Source organism: Ranitomeya imitator, chromosome 3 (genome assembly GCF_032444005.1).
Source record: "Ranitomeya imitator isolate aRanImi1 chromosome 3, aRanImi1.pri, whole genome shotgun sequence".
Taxonomy (NCBI): Eukaryota; Metazoa; Chordata; class Amphibia; order Anura; family Dendrobatidae; genus Ranitomeya; species Ranitomeya imitator.
In genome coordinates this window covers 636,174,389-636,191,523 of record NC_091284.1, presented here as the reverse complement: position 1 = coordinate 636,191,523, position 17,135 = coordinate 636,174,389, and the positions used below count along the sequence as shown (strand labels likewise).

The following is a 17,135-nucleotide window of genomic DNA, read 5'->3' as shown; positions in this document are numbered from 1 at the left end:
GATTCCCCCTGTGCAGAAGCGGGAACTCGAGACCTAACACACTATAGCTGATAACTTTCTGCATCAGCCACGATAAGTGTTTGCACCATCCAAATCTGTTTAACCCCTTAGATGCTGCTCTAAATAGTGACTACATCATTATATATGGTTAACAGAGTGTGGGGGCTTCCTCTTTATCCCAATTAGTGCCCTCAGATCATGATTGTGTGGTCCTGATGTTTGCCATGGCACTTCAAGACCAAATAGTGGCCTTAGAGTCTGATGGCTGTAGTAATCTGTTCAGAAGTTAGAGGCTTTTAGGTGGTAAAAATACACATTTTCATTTGTTATACCACTTTGCATTAATTCCTGTAAAGCACCTGAAGGGTTAATAAACTACCTGACAACAGTTTTTGATATGTCAGGGTGCTGTTTTTAAAATGGTATCACATTTGGGAGTTTCCCAATATATGAGACCCCTAAAGTCACTTCAAACATAAGTCCCTAAAAAAATAAATTTAGTAAATTTCCTTGAAAAATGAAAAATTGCTGCTATAACATTTTACAAATGATGCTGATGTAAAGCTGACATGTGGGAAATGTTATTCATTAATGGTTTGCTGTGGTATGACCATCTGGATTAAAGGGATAATCATTCAAATTTTGAAAATTGCTAATTTTTTAAACTTTTTTCTCAAATTTTTGATATTTTTTATAAATAAACACAAAACATATTGACCTAAATTTACCATTATCATAAAGTATAATGTGTCACGAAAAAACAGTCTCAAAATCACTGGGATTTGTTGAAGCGTTGCAGAGTTATTACCACATAAAGTGACACTGATCAGGTTTCAAAACTTTGGCTCCGTCACTAAGGGGTTAATGCACATAATTATGTTTTGAAATATACACATCTTAGGCTGTGTTCCCAGTAGTGCTGGGATTCACCAGAAGGGGATCCATAATGGATCTGACCTCCTGGTAACTCCAGCTAAGGCTGCCGGAATGGCGGGATTTTGCCAGCCTTAGCTGGGGTCACCAGGAGGTCAGATCCATTACGGATCCACTCCTGGCGGACCCCAGCGCTAGTTGGAATGCATCCTTACCTTGCAATTGTAAAATAAATTTTGAAAAGTATTTTTATTTGAGTTATTCCGTGTTATTTGCACACAGGCCTAAAAGGCCCCAGGTGCGTGAATATGGGGTAGTCCCAAAAAGGGTTGTTATACCAAAATGCCTCTAACATAAAAATATATGAACAACTGGAAATTAGTAACAACTATATACCTGAGGAATACCTACAGTTTCAAAATTCTAACTAAAGTAATTTTACAGAAAATAGAAAACAAATAACCTGGCAGGCCTGCGAGGCCCCAGGTATGCGTCCACCAGCCTTAGCTGGGGTCACCAGGAGGTCAGATCCATTACGGAATCCCGTCCTGGTGGACCCCTGCGCTAGTGGGAATGCATCCTTACTTTGCAATAAACTTTGAAAAGTATTTTATTTGAGTTATTCCATGATAATTGTAAACAGGCCTAAAAGGCCCCAGATGCGTGAATGTGTAGATATTTATGGGTATGCGTTCTAGGGTTAAGAATAATTATCCTCTGCCCCTGATATCTGAGCTCTTTGATAGGCTTTGGGGAGCAAGGGTATTTAGTAAACTAGATCTACGGGGTTCTTACAACCTAATTTGCATCCTTGAGGGGGATGAATAGAAGACAGCTTTTAACACCAGGGATGGGCACTATGATTATCTAGTGATGCCCCTTGGGCTCTGTAATGCCACAACCGTTTTCCAAAACATTGTGAACGACATCCTCCTTCATATGCTCTCCACCTCGTTCGTAGTCTCTCTGGATGATATTCTCATCTACTCTCCAGATATTTACTCCCACCGGAGAGATGTTTGCAGAGTCTTCGACCTCTTACAGGCAAACTCCCTCTACGCCAAGTTAGAGAAGTGTGTGTTTGAGCAGGAGTCCTTGCCTTTCCTTTGCTATGTCATCTCTGCCAAGGGTTTGGCTATGGATCCTGTCAAGCGACAGGCTGTGATGGACTGGCAGGAACCCCATTCTCTTAAAGCGGTGCAGCGCTTTTTTGAGGTTCATTAATTACTGTCACCAGTTCATTCACCACTTCTCAACTTTCGTAGTTCCCTTGGTTGCCCTCACTAAGGAAGGAGCAGATCCCAAATTGTGGTCGGAGGAGGTCTCCAAGGCCTTAATCTGTATTAAGTCACACTTCGCTAGCGCTACCATTCTACATCGCCCCGATGTAGATAAGGTGTTTATAATGGTGGTGGATGCCTCATCCATTGGTGCTGGAGCAGTCCTCTTCCAAAAGGATGCTCAAGGTCGGAAGCATCCTTGCTTCTTCTTTTCCAAGACCTTTTCACCTGCGGAGAGGAATTATTCCATCAGGGACAGGGAGTTGCTAGCTATGAAGTTGGCTTTCTCAGAGTGGAGACACCTTCTGGAGGGAGCTCGTTTTCCCTTCCAAGTTTTTACTGACCACAAAAATTTGGTGTGCTTACAGACAGCCCAGCGGCTGAAATCTTGCAAGCCCAGATGGTCCCTGTTCTTTTCCCGGTTCCATTTCACCCTCCATTTTCTCTCCGGGGAGAAGAACATTCGTGCCGATGCTCTCTCCTGCTCTGTAGTGTCATCTGAGGAGGAGGAGGAGGAGCGTCGGCTTATTGTTCCTTCTGAGAGACGTGGCTCCGGTTTCGCTTGAGTCTGTGCCCCCGGGCAAGACTTTTGCACCTTCAAATTTGCTACTGGACGTTCTCTCTTGGGCTCATTCGTCCAGGGTGGGTGGACATTTTGAGACCAAGAGGACATTTGAGCTTCTGGTGCGGACATGCTGGTGGCTGAATATGGCTCGTGATGTCGGGGATTATATTCAGGCGTGTGTCTCCTGCGAAAAGAATTGATCTCCTCGACAATGGCCTGCTTGGCTACTTTACCCCCTGCCGGTGGCAGACAGGCCTTTGGAGATGGTCAGGATGGATTTCGTGGTTAGCTCACCCAAGTCTCTTAGTTGCACCATTATCTGGGTAGTCACCAATCATTTCTCTAAAATGGTGCACTTGGTGCCGCTTCCACAGTTACCTTCTGCACGGGCTTTGGCGGTGTTGTTCATAAAACATACTTTCTGTCTACATGGCAAGCCTGACAAAATTGTCTGTGATCGGGGTCCGAAGTTCGTGTCTCGGTTTTGGAGAGAGCTCTGTCGTTTACTCAGCATAGAACTAAATCTCTCTTCTGCATATTATCCCGAAACAAATGGGTTGGTAGAGAGGGCCAACCAGACTCTGGTGACATATTTGTGACATTTTGTCTCTACTAGGCAGGATGACTGGGCATCTTTGCTACCTTGGGCGGAATTTGCTTTGAATAACGTCGTAGCCGACTCCACCAAGCAGACTCCTTTTCTCCTTAATTATGGCCAGCATCTGCATGTCTGTGTGCCCATGCCAGTGTCATCCACCGATTCTAGTGTGGCAGACTGGGCGGTGGAGGCACGTTACATTTGGGACCACACACAGGATGCCATCTGGACCTCCGAGGAGAGAATGAGAGTTTCTGCCGATGCACACCGGTGCCCCACTTTGACCTTTGCTCCTGGTGACTTAATATGGCTCTCAGCCCGTAACATCAGGCTGTGAGTTGAGTCTCCTAAGTTTGCGCCTCGCTGCATAGGCCCTTTCAAGGTTCTGGAACAGGTTAACCCTGTGGTCTACCATTTGGCTATTACTCCACGCCTTGGTATCACTGACCCTTTCCTTGTATGCCTCTTAAAGCCCATCTATATGACCCGGTTTTCCGAGTCATCTGCAGGGACATCGGATTCATCCACGGATGAGTACAAGGTGAACTCTATCTCGGGGTGCAAGGTGGAACGTGGCAAAAAATACTATCTGGTGGACTGGAAGGGTCACGGCCCAGAGAACAGAACCTGGGTGTTGTGAATTCTGTGGCAGAGCTCCCTCCTGTGGTCACAAGTGGTACTGCGGCTTCTGAGTTTCCTCCCTCAGGTGATCTGGTGAGGTCGTTAGGTGCTTCTCTACTTAACTCCACCTAATGCTTTGATCCTGGCTTCCTGTCAATATTCCAGTGTTGGACTTGCTTTTCCCTGGATCATTCCTGTGGCCTGCTGCTCTGCATAGCTAAGTTCTTCTTTGCTATTTGTTTGCTATTTTTTCTGTCCAGCTTGTCTAATTTGTTGCTGGAAGCTCTGGGACGCAAAGGGTGTACCTCCGTGCCGTTAGTTCGGTACGGAGGGTCTTTTTGCCCCCTTTGCGTGGTTTTCTTTAGGGTTTTGTGTAGACCGCAAAGTTGACTTTTCTATCCTCGCTCTGTTAAGAAAGTCGGGCCTCACTTTGCTGAATCTATTTCATCTCTACGTTTGTCTTTTCATCTTAACTCACAGTCATTATATGTGGGGGGCTGCCTTTTCCTTTGGGGTATTTCTCTGAGGCAAGGTAGGCTTATTTTCTATCTTCAGGCTAGTTAGTTTCTCAGGCTGTGCCGAGTTGCATAGGCAGAGTTAGGCGCAATCCACGGCTGCCTCTAGTGTTGTTTGGAGAGGATTAGGGATTGCGGTCTGCAGAGTTCCCACGTCTCAGAGCTCGTTCTATGATTTTGGGTTATTGTCAGATCACTGTATGTGCTCTGACCGCTATGTCCATTGTGGTACTGAATTGCCTTTCATAACACTGGGAACCTGTGGAGCACATTCGGGCGCCGCTGCTCATTGCAGCCTTTGAGCATAGCGAGGCCCAAGGAGGGGGGTAATGTTAGGTGTCGAGTTCCCACCGCTGCACAGGGGGAATCTCATCCTCGTCTGCTGCAGTATCCCTTTCTACATTGGCCGCAGCAGAGCCTGCTCAGCAGAGACGCCAGTCCCAGCGTCTGGCTCAGCCTGATACTGTGCAAAGGGTTACTGATACCTTTCCAGGCTCTCCCTTTGTAGACAGCACTGGTCAGCGGCGAGCAGGCTTTTCTGGGACTAAGTCATGGTTTGCACACAGTGAGCATGCCCACGGGAGGACCTCTCATTAGAGGTCGGGAGTCACACAGTTAGGCCCTGTAGCAGCTCTTATTGGTCCTCCAGGAAGGTCCTGAAAGAGCTGCAACTATAAAAGGTTCGCATGGCCGTGCTAGTATCAAATATATTTGGCTTATGCCAGTGAATACTTTACCACTCTTTATATAAATGTGATGTGAGACTGTAGCGCTGGGACTGTACACTCAGGCAGGCAGTTAGCGTCAGTGGGGGCAATTAACCGTTGCCTTGCTTGCAAGCACAACACTAGTTAGGGCTATAGTTTTTGTGTACGGTGCGACTCTGTGCGGCAACAGATCGCTTTCAGTTCACATGGGGCAAAGCTAAACCTATGTGTGAGCTCAGAGTTTATCCATGATTACTTTGCAGCAGATATCTCTGCACAGTGGACCCTGGGCTGCGAACGCACCTTGTTGCTTCCTACCTTTACTCGGTGCATTCTGCTAGCCCTAAAAATTACCTTCATTTCTTAAAGTAATGATGGCCACTCATTTTTCTTTACTCAGCTGCTTTTTTCATGCCATAATACAAATTCTACCAGTCTATTCAGTAGGACTATCAGATGTGTATCCACCAGAAATCTGCACAACACAACTTATGGTCTCAACCCCATTTATAAGGCAATAAATCCCACTTATTAAACCTGACAGGGCACACCTGTGAAGTGAAAACCATTCCCGGTGACTACCTCTTGAAGCTCATCAAGAGAATGCCCAGAGTGTGCAAAGCAGTCATCAAAGCAAAAGGTGGCTACTTTGTAGAACCTAGAATGTAAGACATAATTTCAGTTGTTTCACACTGTTTTCAGTATACAATTCCACATGCGGTAATTCATAGTTTTGATGCCTTCAGTGTGAATGTACAATTTTTATAGTCATGAAAATACAGAAAAATCTTTAAATGAGAAGGTGTGTCCAAACTTTTGGTCGGTACTATATATATACACACACGATACTCGGTACTGCTCAATACTCAATCAGCACCCAAATGCTTGATTGAATATTGAGTATTGAGCAGTGTATCGAGTATCGAGCAGTGTCGAGCATGCTCGACAATCACTAATCAATAGATGTTTTGAAACTCTAATTTTCTCTCCAAATTTTATTCACTGTGAATAAGTTTGCATAATTCTCAATTTCGAAAAAGGTTTTAATTGCTCGGAAAATACACATGGGGAGAGAAGATAGATAGATAGATAGAGTAAAAAAAATCAAGGCAGGGGTGGAGTGTCTCCCAGGCATAAACCAATCCTTCAGTATACTTTACATACAAAAATGGAGGTAGCACTCCTCAATTGGACCAAAACAGTGCCCTCATAATGGGCTGTTACATTTTTCCAATTTTCTATTTTGGGAGTGGTGTCTTCAGTTTTGTCTAGATATTTAGATAGATAGATAGATAGATAGATAGATAGATAGATAGATAGGTAGATAGATAGATAGATAGATAGATAGATAGATAGAAAACACTACTGACCATAAGAGCTTGCATTCTTTACATTCTTTAGGAAAGGACCTTGCTGCCCATAAGTGCTTACACACTACACAGGAGAGAGCGGACTCTGCTGATAATAAGAGCTTACACTTTACAAGAGAGAGAGAGTTACTCTGTGACTTTGGAAATGGAATACGATTATGATGTACAAACTGAGCTCCACTGCGAACTGTTGATCTGTGATGACCCAGGTAACAACCACCACTGTACAAAGTATGATGATCCACTAAATGTCATGGCGGCAAGACATTATTGTAAACCCCACACAGCCACTTAAAAATACATTAGCCCACTCTGTAATGCTTCGGCAGTGGGATAAATTTGCCAGTACAGTTTAATTTTGGGAACCACAAATCAAAACTGAAAATATGGGAAACCACAAATTTCAGCTAATTCAACTCAAACTCTTCCTTCTACAGTTTGATCTGATTATCTCTTGCTGCAATTCTAGTATTCTTAGCATTTTTCCCTGCATAGTGGCTTTGCTCCTCTCAACTATACTAGGAACTGCATCCAACCCCACTAACTTGAATTTGTGCTATATGGTAGTTAATTTATATTATAAGATAAGGCAATCCGCGTAGTTGTCCTGAAACTGTAATTCATTGATTCCTTCAGCTATCCTCAGTGAACTAATGAAGTTGAATCATGAACCAGCATTCAAGATAGTTTCATAAAAACTTGTCACTTTAATTATTCCCTTAATGCTTCTTTATGGATATGGATATCATGGAGCAAACCAGGGTGTATGGAGCAGGCTCAACTGCTGAGCTCGCTCTACACAGGGAAGGTGCATGCAGTGTAACAAAGTGTGACCAATACTAGTACCTAGATAGATATGCTATCATGGTCTGTAGCATCCTTTGCCTCCCATTAAGGAGATCTTGTACCTCATTAGTCAGCAATTGACAGCAGTGGATTTTAATGATCTGTATGCCCAAACAAGGCAATAAATTTGTCAGACAACAATTTAAACCTCACAGATAGCATGCCAAGGTGTGTAAGTGCAAGCATTTTTGTGAATGGCACCTATGCACAATGGTGAATAAATCGAGATATCTTGAAACTTTTGTTTTCATTTTTCATCATTTTCATAATATTAACACATCAATTGACCCTGAACTTTTCATCATTTAATGATTTTCCCCTTGATGTTACAATTTTAATGTTGCAAAGTGTATATTTATTTATATTTATTTTTTATCTTTTTAACATAAAAAAACAAGCTATTTACATTTGGATTTCTATATTTAATGCTCATATGAATACTAGTTGTAATGTATTTAACCTAATGTCGATTTTTAACATTACTATTTTTATTGCTTCTCTTTTTTTCCAGTAGTTCCCATGGTATATTGGCTAAAGAGTTTAACTTTCAGCTTTGAATAAACAAACCTCTTCAAAAATAGTAAGAACCTAAACAATTTTAAGGTTAATGTTACCATCTGTAGGAAGCTTATCCTTCCTACAAGCTCAAAATTTCAGATTTAAAGATCAATTCTTACTGTATCAAAGCTTTTCTTATATCCATTTTGCTAATTATACCAAGCCATTCACAAATCTATATTAATTTATTGTAATGTTTTGTTAAAAGATTTTATCAGCTTTCAACTGTCATGTCAACTATGTAATTCCTTTATGTTTTTTATGATTTAAGTCGTGCTGCTGTGATACCATAATTTCCCACGGGATCAATAAAGTGTATCGTATCGTATCGTATCCTTATGTTTTTAGTGGACAATAAGAGCTTTTAAGATCATAGAATGCATTAAAAGAATCCTATTGCTCATGATGAAGACATTTTATACCATTATATTAATTATAAGTGAAGACACATGGAAATTTCAATCTCTATTATTAGTGTTTGAGAACTATGAACCGTTAATCCCATGAAGTATCATAAAATGATGGTGAAGACTATATGGATGATACTGGAAGGGTGGAAACATTACTTCTAGCAGCAGCTATACCTGCTGCTTGTCAATATTCAGTAAGAGCGGAAGTCTGCTCTCATGAAATAATAAAGACTACAGCTGGTCAGTGACTACTTTCATGCAAGCACCAGGAGACCTGGCACCGCCATCATTAGAAAGTGCTGGTGCAGGAGGGGAGTACAAGATTTTTCCTTTTTTTACTCATCAAAGTTAAGACTGCAAATGCAAAAAATAATGCTAGAAACATTTAAAAGTATAAGACAATATAGATATGCAAATTGACTCTTCAGAGAGAATGAGGACTTAAACTCTATAGCGCCACCTGTTGGAAGTAGCGATCCTACAAGTCACAATCGAATCTTGCAATATGACTTAGGATAAAAGCCAAAATAGAAGCATTGTTTTTGCTAAACCCTACAGGAATCATAAGGAAGAAGCAGCTGGTAAAAAAGGAACCAGTCTTAGGCCATGTTCACACAGTGCGTTTTTTACCGCGGAACCGCGGCGGTTTTGCCGCTGCGGTTCCGCAGCTGTTTTCCATGCAGGGTACAGTACACTGTACCCTATGGAAAACAGGACACACTGTGCACATGGTCCGGAAATTGTAAAAAAAAAGCCGCGCTGAATAGCTCCCGGAAAAAAGAAGGAGCATGTCAATTCTTCTTCCTGAACCGCAGCGGTTCTGCACCCATAGACCTCCATTGTGAGGTCAAAATCGCAGTAAAACACGCAGATCAAAAATATATCTGCGTGTTTTACTGCGGTTTGATGTGCAGAACCGCTGCTGCAGGAAGTTCGGGGAAGCGGGAGGAAGTGCGTGGGCGGAAGTCCGTGGGCGGCGTGTGTGGTCCCGACTGTATCACGAAGAGACTGTCACTATGGAGGCATACCGTCGCATGGGGATCGATGTCGGGCGTCTGATTGATTTGGTAAGTCTGTGTGTCCGTCCCCATGCGACGATATGCCTCTATTGTGCTAAGTCGCCGTATCGGACTACTACTCCCATCCGGTATTTAGGATGGGAGAGTTGTCCCTGTGTCCGGCGACTTAGCACAATACTAAAGTTCACACCAAACACAAACACACAATACACAAACATGACACACAGTACAGTACATACAACACATAACATAGAGTATATACTCACCATACACCACACTTGTAGGCGAAGCCCTCGATCCTCAATGAAAAAATCCCAAAATAATAAAGCAAATCCATACTCCCTGTCCGCAGAATCCATAACCGAGTGTCCCACGCCGATCTCCTGCTCTCCGGTGATACACTGCCAGGAGCGAAGCTCCTAGCAGTGTATCGCGTACTGTCCCGGAGCTCAATGGCGCCGGCGTCTCGGTTAACGGCAGTACAGCTGCGTTGAACTTTCCCACGCAGCACTGCCGTTAAGCGAGAGTACCGGGGTCAATGACCGCCGGTAAACTCGCTCGCGCATGCGCAGTGACACACCGACAGGAACTATGGCTCCTGTCAGTGTGTTGCTGCAGCCGTGGAGAGCAGACACATCTCTGGATGTGTCTGTTCTCCATGGAAGATCTTCGTGGGACCCTCGATGGATTTCTGCGGACAGGGCCAGGGAGTATGAATTTGTTTTTTTGTTTTGCCTTTTTTTCAGGTCGAGGGTCTTCAGGATGGATTGAGCGTGCAATAAAAGAATTGTCAAAAAGTGTGTGTCTTTATTTCATTAAAATATTTTTTCTAGTGTTTGTGTTTTTTTTTTTAACCCTTTCATTGGCTTAATAATGGATAGGCGTCTCATTGACGCCTCTCCATTATTAACCGGGCTTAATGCCACCTTACAATAGCAAGGTGGCATTAACCCCTCATTACCCCATATCCCACCGCTACACGGGAGTGGGAAGAGAGGGGCTAAGTGCCGGAATTGGCGCATCTTTTTGATGCGCCTTTTCCAGGGCGGCTGCGGGCTTATATTTGTAGCCAGGGGGGGGCAAATATCCATGGCCCCTTTCCTAGGCTATGAATATAAGCCCATGGCTGTCTGCGTAGCCTTTCTGGCCTAAAAATATAGGGGGACCCCAACACGTTTTTTTTTCGGGGCCCCCTATATTTTAGTGCCAGAAAGGCTACGCAGACAGCCGTGGGCTTATATTCATAGCCTGGGAACAGCCATGGGTATTTTAACCCCTTCCCGGGCGTCAAATATTGGCCCACAGCTGTCTGCTTAGCCTTTCTGGCCTAAAAATATAGGGGGACCCCAACACGTTTTTTTTTTCGGGTCACCCTATATTTTAGTGCCAGAAAGGCTACGCAGACAGCTGTGGGTTAATATTCATAGCCTGGGAACAGCCATGGGTATTTTAACCCCTTCCCGGGCGTCAAATATTGGCCCAGAGCTGTCTGCTTAGCCTTTCTGGCCTAAAAATATAGGGGGACCCCAACACATTTTTTTTTTTAGGGGGGTCCACATATATTATAGTAAACCTTATTAGGATTAATAATTGATCGGCGTCTTATTGACGCCTCGCCATTACTAACCGTGCTTAATGCCACCTTACAATAGCTTTAGGGGTAGGGTTAGGGTTAGGATCTCTGTAGGGTTAGGGTTAGGATCCCTGTAGGGTTAGGGTTAGGATCCCTGTAGGGTTAGGGTTAGGGTTAGGATCCCTTTAGGGTTAGGGTTAGGATCCCTGTAGGGTTAGGGTTAGGGTTAGGATCCCTGTAGGGTTAGGGTTAGGGTTAGGATCCCTGTAGGGTTAGGGTTAGGGTTAGTATCCCTGTAGGGTTAGGGTTAGGGTTAGGATCCCTTTAGGGTTAGGGTTAGGGTTAGGATCCCTGTAGGGTTAGGGTTAGGATCCCTGTAGGGTTAGGGTTAGGGTTAGGATCCCTGTAGGGTTAGGGTTAGGGTTAGTATCCCTGTAGGGTTAGGGTTAGGGTTAGGATCCCTGTAGGGTTAGGGTTAGGATCCCTGTAGGATTAGGGTTAGGGTTAGGATCCCTTTAGGGTTAGGGTTAGGGTTAGGATCCCTGTAGGGTTAGGGTTAGGGTTAGGATCCCTTTAGGGTTAGGGTTAGGGTTAGGATCCCTGTAGGGTTAGGGTTAGGGTTAGGATCCCTGTAGGGTTAGGGTTAGGGTTAGGATCTCTGTAGGGTTAGGGTTAGGGTTAGGATCCCTGTAGGGTTAGGGTTAGGATCCCTTTAGGGTTAGGGTTAGGGTTAGGATACCTGTAGGGTTAGGGTTAGGATCCCTGTAGGGTTAGGGTTAGGATCCCTGTAGGGTTAGGATCCCTTTTGTGGTTGTGTTATGTTTAGGATCCCTTTTGGGGTAGATTGCTTAGGGTTATGAGCCCTAACCCTACCCTAACTATTTCAGTTTATAGTGTGTTTTTTAATGAATGTTGTTGATTGTCGCACGAACCACTCAGGATTGACGGCGACAGAGCTAGTGGTAAAACAACTGCACACAAGCGTTTTTATTGGTGTTTGTGTTTTCAGTTTGTGCTTGTGTTCAGTTATTAGTAGTGTTGAGCATTCCGATACCGCAAGTATCGGGTATCGGCCGATACTTGCGGTATCGGAATTCCGATACCGAGATCCGATATTTTTGTGATATCGGGTATCGGTATCGGAAGTGTAAAATAAAGAATTAAAATAAAAAATATTGTTATATTCACCTCTCCGGCGGCCCCTGGACATCAGCGGGAGGATCCGGCGTCCGGCACGGCTTCTTTCTTCAAAATGCGCGCCTTCAGGACCTGTGGAATGACGTCCCGGCTTCTGATTGGTCGCGTGCCGCCCATGTGACCGCCACGCGACCAATCAGAAGCCGCGACGTCATTCCTCAGGTCCTAGAAGGCGCTCATTCTAGGACTTTAGCTGAGGAATGACGTCGCGGCTTCTGATTGGTCGCGTGGCGGTCACATGGGCGGCACACGACCAATCAGAAGCCGGGACGTCATTCCACAGGTCCTGAAGGCGCGCATTTTGAAGAAAGAAGCCGTGCCGGACGCCGGATCCTCCCGCTGATGTCCAGGGGCCGCCGGAGAGGTGAATATAACAATATTTTTTATTTTAATTCTTTATTTTACACTTTAATATGGATCCCAGGGCCTGAAGGAGAGTTTCCTCTCCTTCAGACCCTGGGATCCATGAGGATACATTCCGATACTTGATGTCCCATTGACTTGTATTGGTATCGGATATCGGTATCGGCGATATCCGATATTTTTCGGGTATCGGCCGATACTATCCGATACCGATACTTTCAAGTATCGGACGGTATCGCTCAACACTAGTTATTAGGGGTTACTTTGAAATATTTCCAGCAATTGTGTAACATTACTTGGTCGCGCTATAGATTATGAGATGACACTATTGTATTTATTGTAGGTTCGGGATTATCCGGCCTTGTGGGACCCAGCCGATGAATCCTACAAGGATAAATGTTTCCGGGAACTAGCCTGGACCAAAATTGTACGAGACCTTATCCCAGATTGGGACAAGTATCCAGGGAGTACACAGCAGCAAATTGGTAATTTTAATTAAATTTATTTAGTAAACCTTGAGTATATTAAAAATATAATTTGTTTAGATCTCACAAAAAATGTTGTTGTATTTTGTAACCTTTTTTTGGTAGATAACGATGTGAGGAAACGTTGGCGCTCAATCAGAGACCGTTTCACGAAGTTCCTGAACGAATGTTCTAAGAGTGGCTCTTCGCCGAGCAAAAGTAAATTTCCATTTAGCGAAGAGCTGCAGTTTCTTGTGTCCAGTAGGACATTGAGAAAGTAAGTTAAAATCCACTCCACATGATTATTTAAATATAATATGTTGTGCGAAAAATTGATGTTTTTTTTTTCTCCAACAGGACGGAAGGAAACATGTCGGTAGCTGATTTGGAGGACAGCGACAAAGAGGATGGAGCAGGCAGTTCCTCTGGAGTGGGAGGGACCATCTCTACCTCCACTCCCACAGCTTCTGCTGAATCAGCATCCACTTCAGCAGCTGCTGCATCAACATCTAGTTCAGCAGCTGCTGAAGCATCTGATTCCGCAGAAGCTGTGAGAGTGGAGAAGAGAGCTGTCTATCCGGTGGCAGCAGAGAAAAAAAAAAAAAAACAAAGAAAAACCAAGATGACCAAACTGTCCAAATCGCTTGCGACACGTTAGATCTATTAAAAAAATCTAGTTCTGATGACCACTGCGACTCCTTCGCACTAACTGTGGCAAGAAAAACACGCTCCCTGCCACCGGATAGACAATCTCTTTTCATGTCCATGGTCCAGATGTCCCTCACTGCTCTGGAGGACCCTGCTCCGATATCTCCATACAATGAAGTTCTGATGGGGGTGTTGGGACTTTTCAGGCCCCGACACCGAACACCGGAAACACAAGCTACCAGACCCCAGTATTTGGCCCACAGCCAAGTTACTTCTGGAGATAGAGGAAGTTCGCAGCATATGGGGGGAGCACCATATCAATCAGAGGGATCAAATTTCCTCTATTCTCCAGAATATACTTTTCTGAATTGAACATGGGCAAAAATTTTCAGTGGCACCGAGTTTTTTTTGGTTTGTTTTTTAGCTCCAGTTGCCGGTTGGCTTTGAAAGGGGCTTTTTTTTTGTTTTTTCTAATTGAAAAATCTTTTGTAAATATTGCAAAGAATTTGTGTTCTTTTAAATATATTATATTTCAAACATACTATTCTCTTCTTTATTACAATGCGGTCAAGGCCGCTATCCTGGGTTTATGGGCTATCAATTAGTGGTTTATGTGTTGATGTGTTAACAATTGTATACGTCATACTGCTATTATTTTCATAAAACACCAAAATTTTTGTAGCCAAAAAAAACAAAAAAAAACTAATTACACCCAAATAGATTTTTTATTGATATTGCAATCAATTATTTAACACAGTTTTTTTGGGAACATGAAACAAAAAATTTTTTTTTCAAACTTTTGTGTTGGTTGCTGGCGTTTCTCATTCTTCGGGATGTTGTCAAAACTGTTATCAGCGATGTCGGCAACATTTCTGGGGGGGTCAGTGTAGATGCATCCTTCTCTGCTGGTCAGGCTGCTCAACACCAGCACAGGAGTATTGCCAGTGCACGGCACCTTCAGGACTCATAAAGTAGTCAGTGAAGGATTCTCTCACACGCACACCAGAGTTGGACGGCCTACCCAGACCCCCGTTGTCAACTGGATTAAATACTGGCTGCTGGTACTCCACATCAACGTCAGTGTTGTATTCACGAGCATAGTTGTGGAGTACACAGCAAGCCTTTATCACAGCATCAACGGTGTCTGTGTCCAACTGAATGGCAGTGTGAAAGATCCTCCACTGACTAGTCATGATCCCAAAGGTGCATTCCACATATCTGCGTGCACGACTCAGCCGATAATTAAAAATCCTCCGTCGGGCATCCAGTCCCCTTCGTGGGTATGGGCGCAGCAGGGTTGTCGTTAAGGGAAACGCCTCATCCGATACCATCACGAACGGCACTGGATGTGTGGAACCCGGCAAAGGTCGTGGGGCTGGGAGCGTGCCGCCATCTCGAAGAATTTGCATCCCAATCTGTGACGTTCGCAACACCCGAGAATCCCCAGTACTACCATAGGCACCAACGTCAATGGCAACAAATTTGTAATGGGCATCAGCCACCACCATCAGGACCACTGAAAAATACTTCTTATAATTAAAGAAGCGTGATCCTGATCGTGGTGGCTGCTGAACCCGAACATGTTTACCATCGACTGCACCTATGCAGTTTGGGAAATTGGCCACAGACTGAAAGCCTGCTGCAACCTGCAGCCAAGTCTCCTCGGTTGGGGAAGGCATCACCATGGGCTGCAACTTCTGCCAGATGACGGTACATGTACACCTCACAATGTTAGAGATGGTAGATTTACCAACTCTAAATTGGAGGTGCAGGGATGTATAGCTCTCTCCTGTGGCCAAAAATCTGAAAAGAAACAAAAAAGAAAATTAGAAATGTCACACAAAAAGGTAATTACAACATGTCACAAGTTAAGGCCGCTATTATATGCGTCCAGCACCATTCAATAATGCTGGCATTAACACCCAGCACAACACAAAGGGTGTAAAAAACATTAATAAAAGGCCTGATGGGACTTGTGCACACACGCATGCGAGATATGACCAAGTGTTGCATGGTAATCCCCGGACCTGCTGCATGCACTCCGTTGTGGAGCGTGCGGCTCCATGTATTGGTATGTGGGTGCAGACTCCGCTCCAGAGTGCAGGCGGCAGAGCCGGGGTTTACCATGCAACACTCGCCCGTATCTCACGTGTGTGTGTGTATGTGTGCCCCCTGTCCAACAAGAGGACTGGGTGGGTTTAATCACACATACTGGACACACACACAAGTAAAATACAGACCTAACAACATTCCCCCCAAAAATTGTTACTTACCGCAAGGTGATGAGCAGCCTTTCTTCAGCAGAGATGGACTTCCTCATTACCGTGTCTTGCAGTGTTAAATGGGGTGCCAGGATGGTAAGCAGTCTGTCAAAGGCAATAATTGGTAACCGACAAAACGATATAAATTTTTCAGGATATCTGAAAATTGCAAAAGAACAACAAAAAAGGGTTACTTCACAAGTATTGCTAGCCAAAAAAGGTAAATTAGTCATATTAGTCTATATATTTCTACTTACCTCCTCAAATCATTGTACAGCACATGAAAGTGCCCCTTCTCAGTTCGGTCTTCTACAAGCGGGTGCACCCACAATCGTTTCTGCACACGTCTTCTCTGCCGCCGCTAAATAGAAAAATAAAAAAATATTTCGTAAACACAACAATTAGAAAAATATATCAAACATGCAAGGAAAACAATGTCGATTATGTAAGGATACGTGTCCACATTCAGGAAGGCCCACCCCATTCTAGTACGCAATGATGCCAGATGTGTTCATTGTACAAATCCAGCATCATCACACCCGACGCATAGGGCCCTGTTTTATTCATTGCGGAGCCGCAGTTTCACAACAAGGAACACAGACATGCTGTGATCATAAAAGACGCGCAGCATGTCCGGAGTCGCAGGGCTGACGGATGACACACAGTGGACACGTGATTTCATGACATCACCTCCAGTATGCTGACATGTGGACGCTGCATGTTTGGCGCTGCGGCCACACGCAGCGCCAAACATACAACGTTTCCAGAATGTGGACAAGTACCCATAACCCAATATATAAAACAAACAGACATCTGCTTACCTGACATGCATGTCGATTCAAAATTAGAAGCATCAACCCCAGGATCGCAATCCGGTGTGGCGTGCGGAGCTGGATCCGTGGGCTGTCATCTGGACGACGCTCTGCACGTCCACTCATTTTGATGTGTAAGTTCCAAAATGGAGGATGGAAGAAGAAAAGGGTTGGACAAGGAAATGACATCATTTTTTTTTTTTTCCCCCCCACTGCAGTAAACTTTATTTCTGTCAAACACAGACAATCTGCAGACAAAACTGCATCAAAAAACGCACTAAAAAACGCACTAAAAAACGCACCAAAAAACGCACCAAAAACGCACCAAAAAACGCACCTGCGTTTTCTGCAGAGACCTGCGGTTTCAGTCAGGAAAAAAAAAGGATGGAAATCCTGAACGTGTGAACATAGCCTTAACAGTTCTATTCACAGAAAGAAATACTAATTAATTTGCC

At 44.1% G+C, this 17,135-nt stretch overlaps 2 protein-coding genes across 2 annotated transcripts; one reads left to right on the top strand and one right to left on the bottom strand.

The window, feature by feature from the left end:
• Window positions 1-9,349: 9,349 nt before the first annotated feature.
• LOC138670645 (uncharacterized) lies at window positions 9,350-14,223 on the top strand. Its single transcript, XM_069758176.1, has 4 exons — window positions 9,350-9,410; window positions 12,839-12,980; window positions 13,086-13,236; window positions 13,317-14,223. Exons 1-4 carry the CDS (start codon window positions 9,360-9,362, stop codon window positions 13,615-13,617), a joined length of 645 nt encoding a protein of 214 aa, XP_069614277.1. The 5' UTR covers window positions 9,350-9,359; the 3' UTR covers window positions 13,618-14,223.
• A 157-nt stretch (window positions 14,224-14,380) lies between these two features.
• Window positions 14,381-16,891, bottom strand: LOC138670644 (uncharacterized). Its single transcript, XM_069758175.1, has 4 exons — window positions 16,690-16,891; window positions 16,126-16,229; window positions 15,881-16,027; window positions 14,381-15,410 (listed from the first exon to the last, which is right to left on the bottom strand). The coding sequence occupies exons 1-4, from the start codon at window positions 16,870-16,872 to the stop codon at window positions 14,489-14,491; spliced, it is 1,356 nt and encodes a 451-aa protein (XP_069614276.1). The 5' UTR covers window positions 16,873-16,891; the 3' UTR covers window positions 14,381-14,488.
• Between the last annotated feature and the right edge of the window lie 244 nt (window positions 16,892-17,135).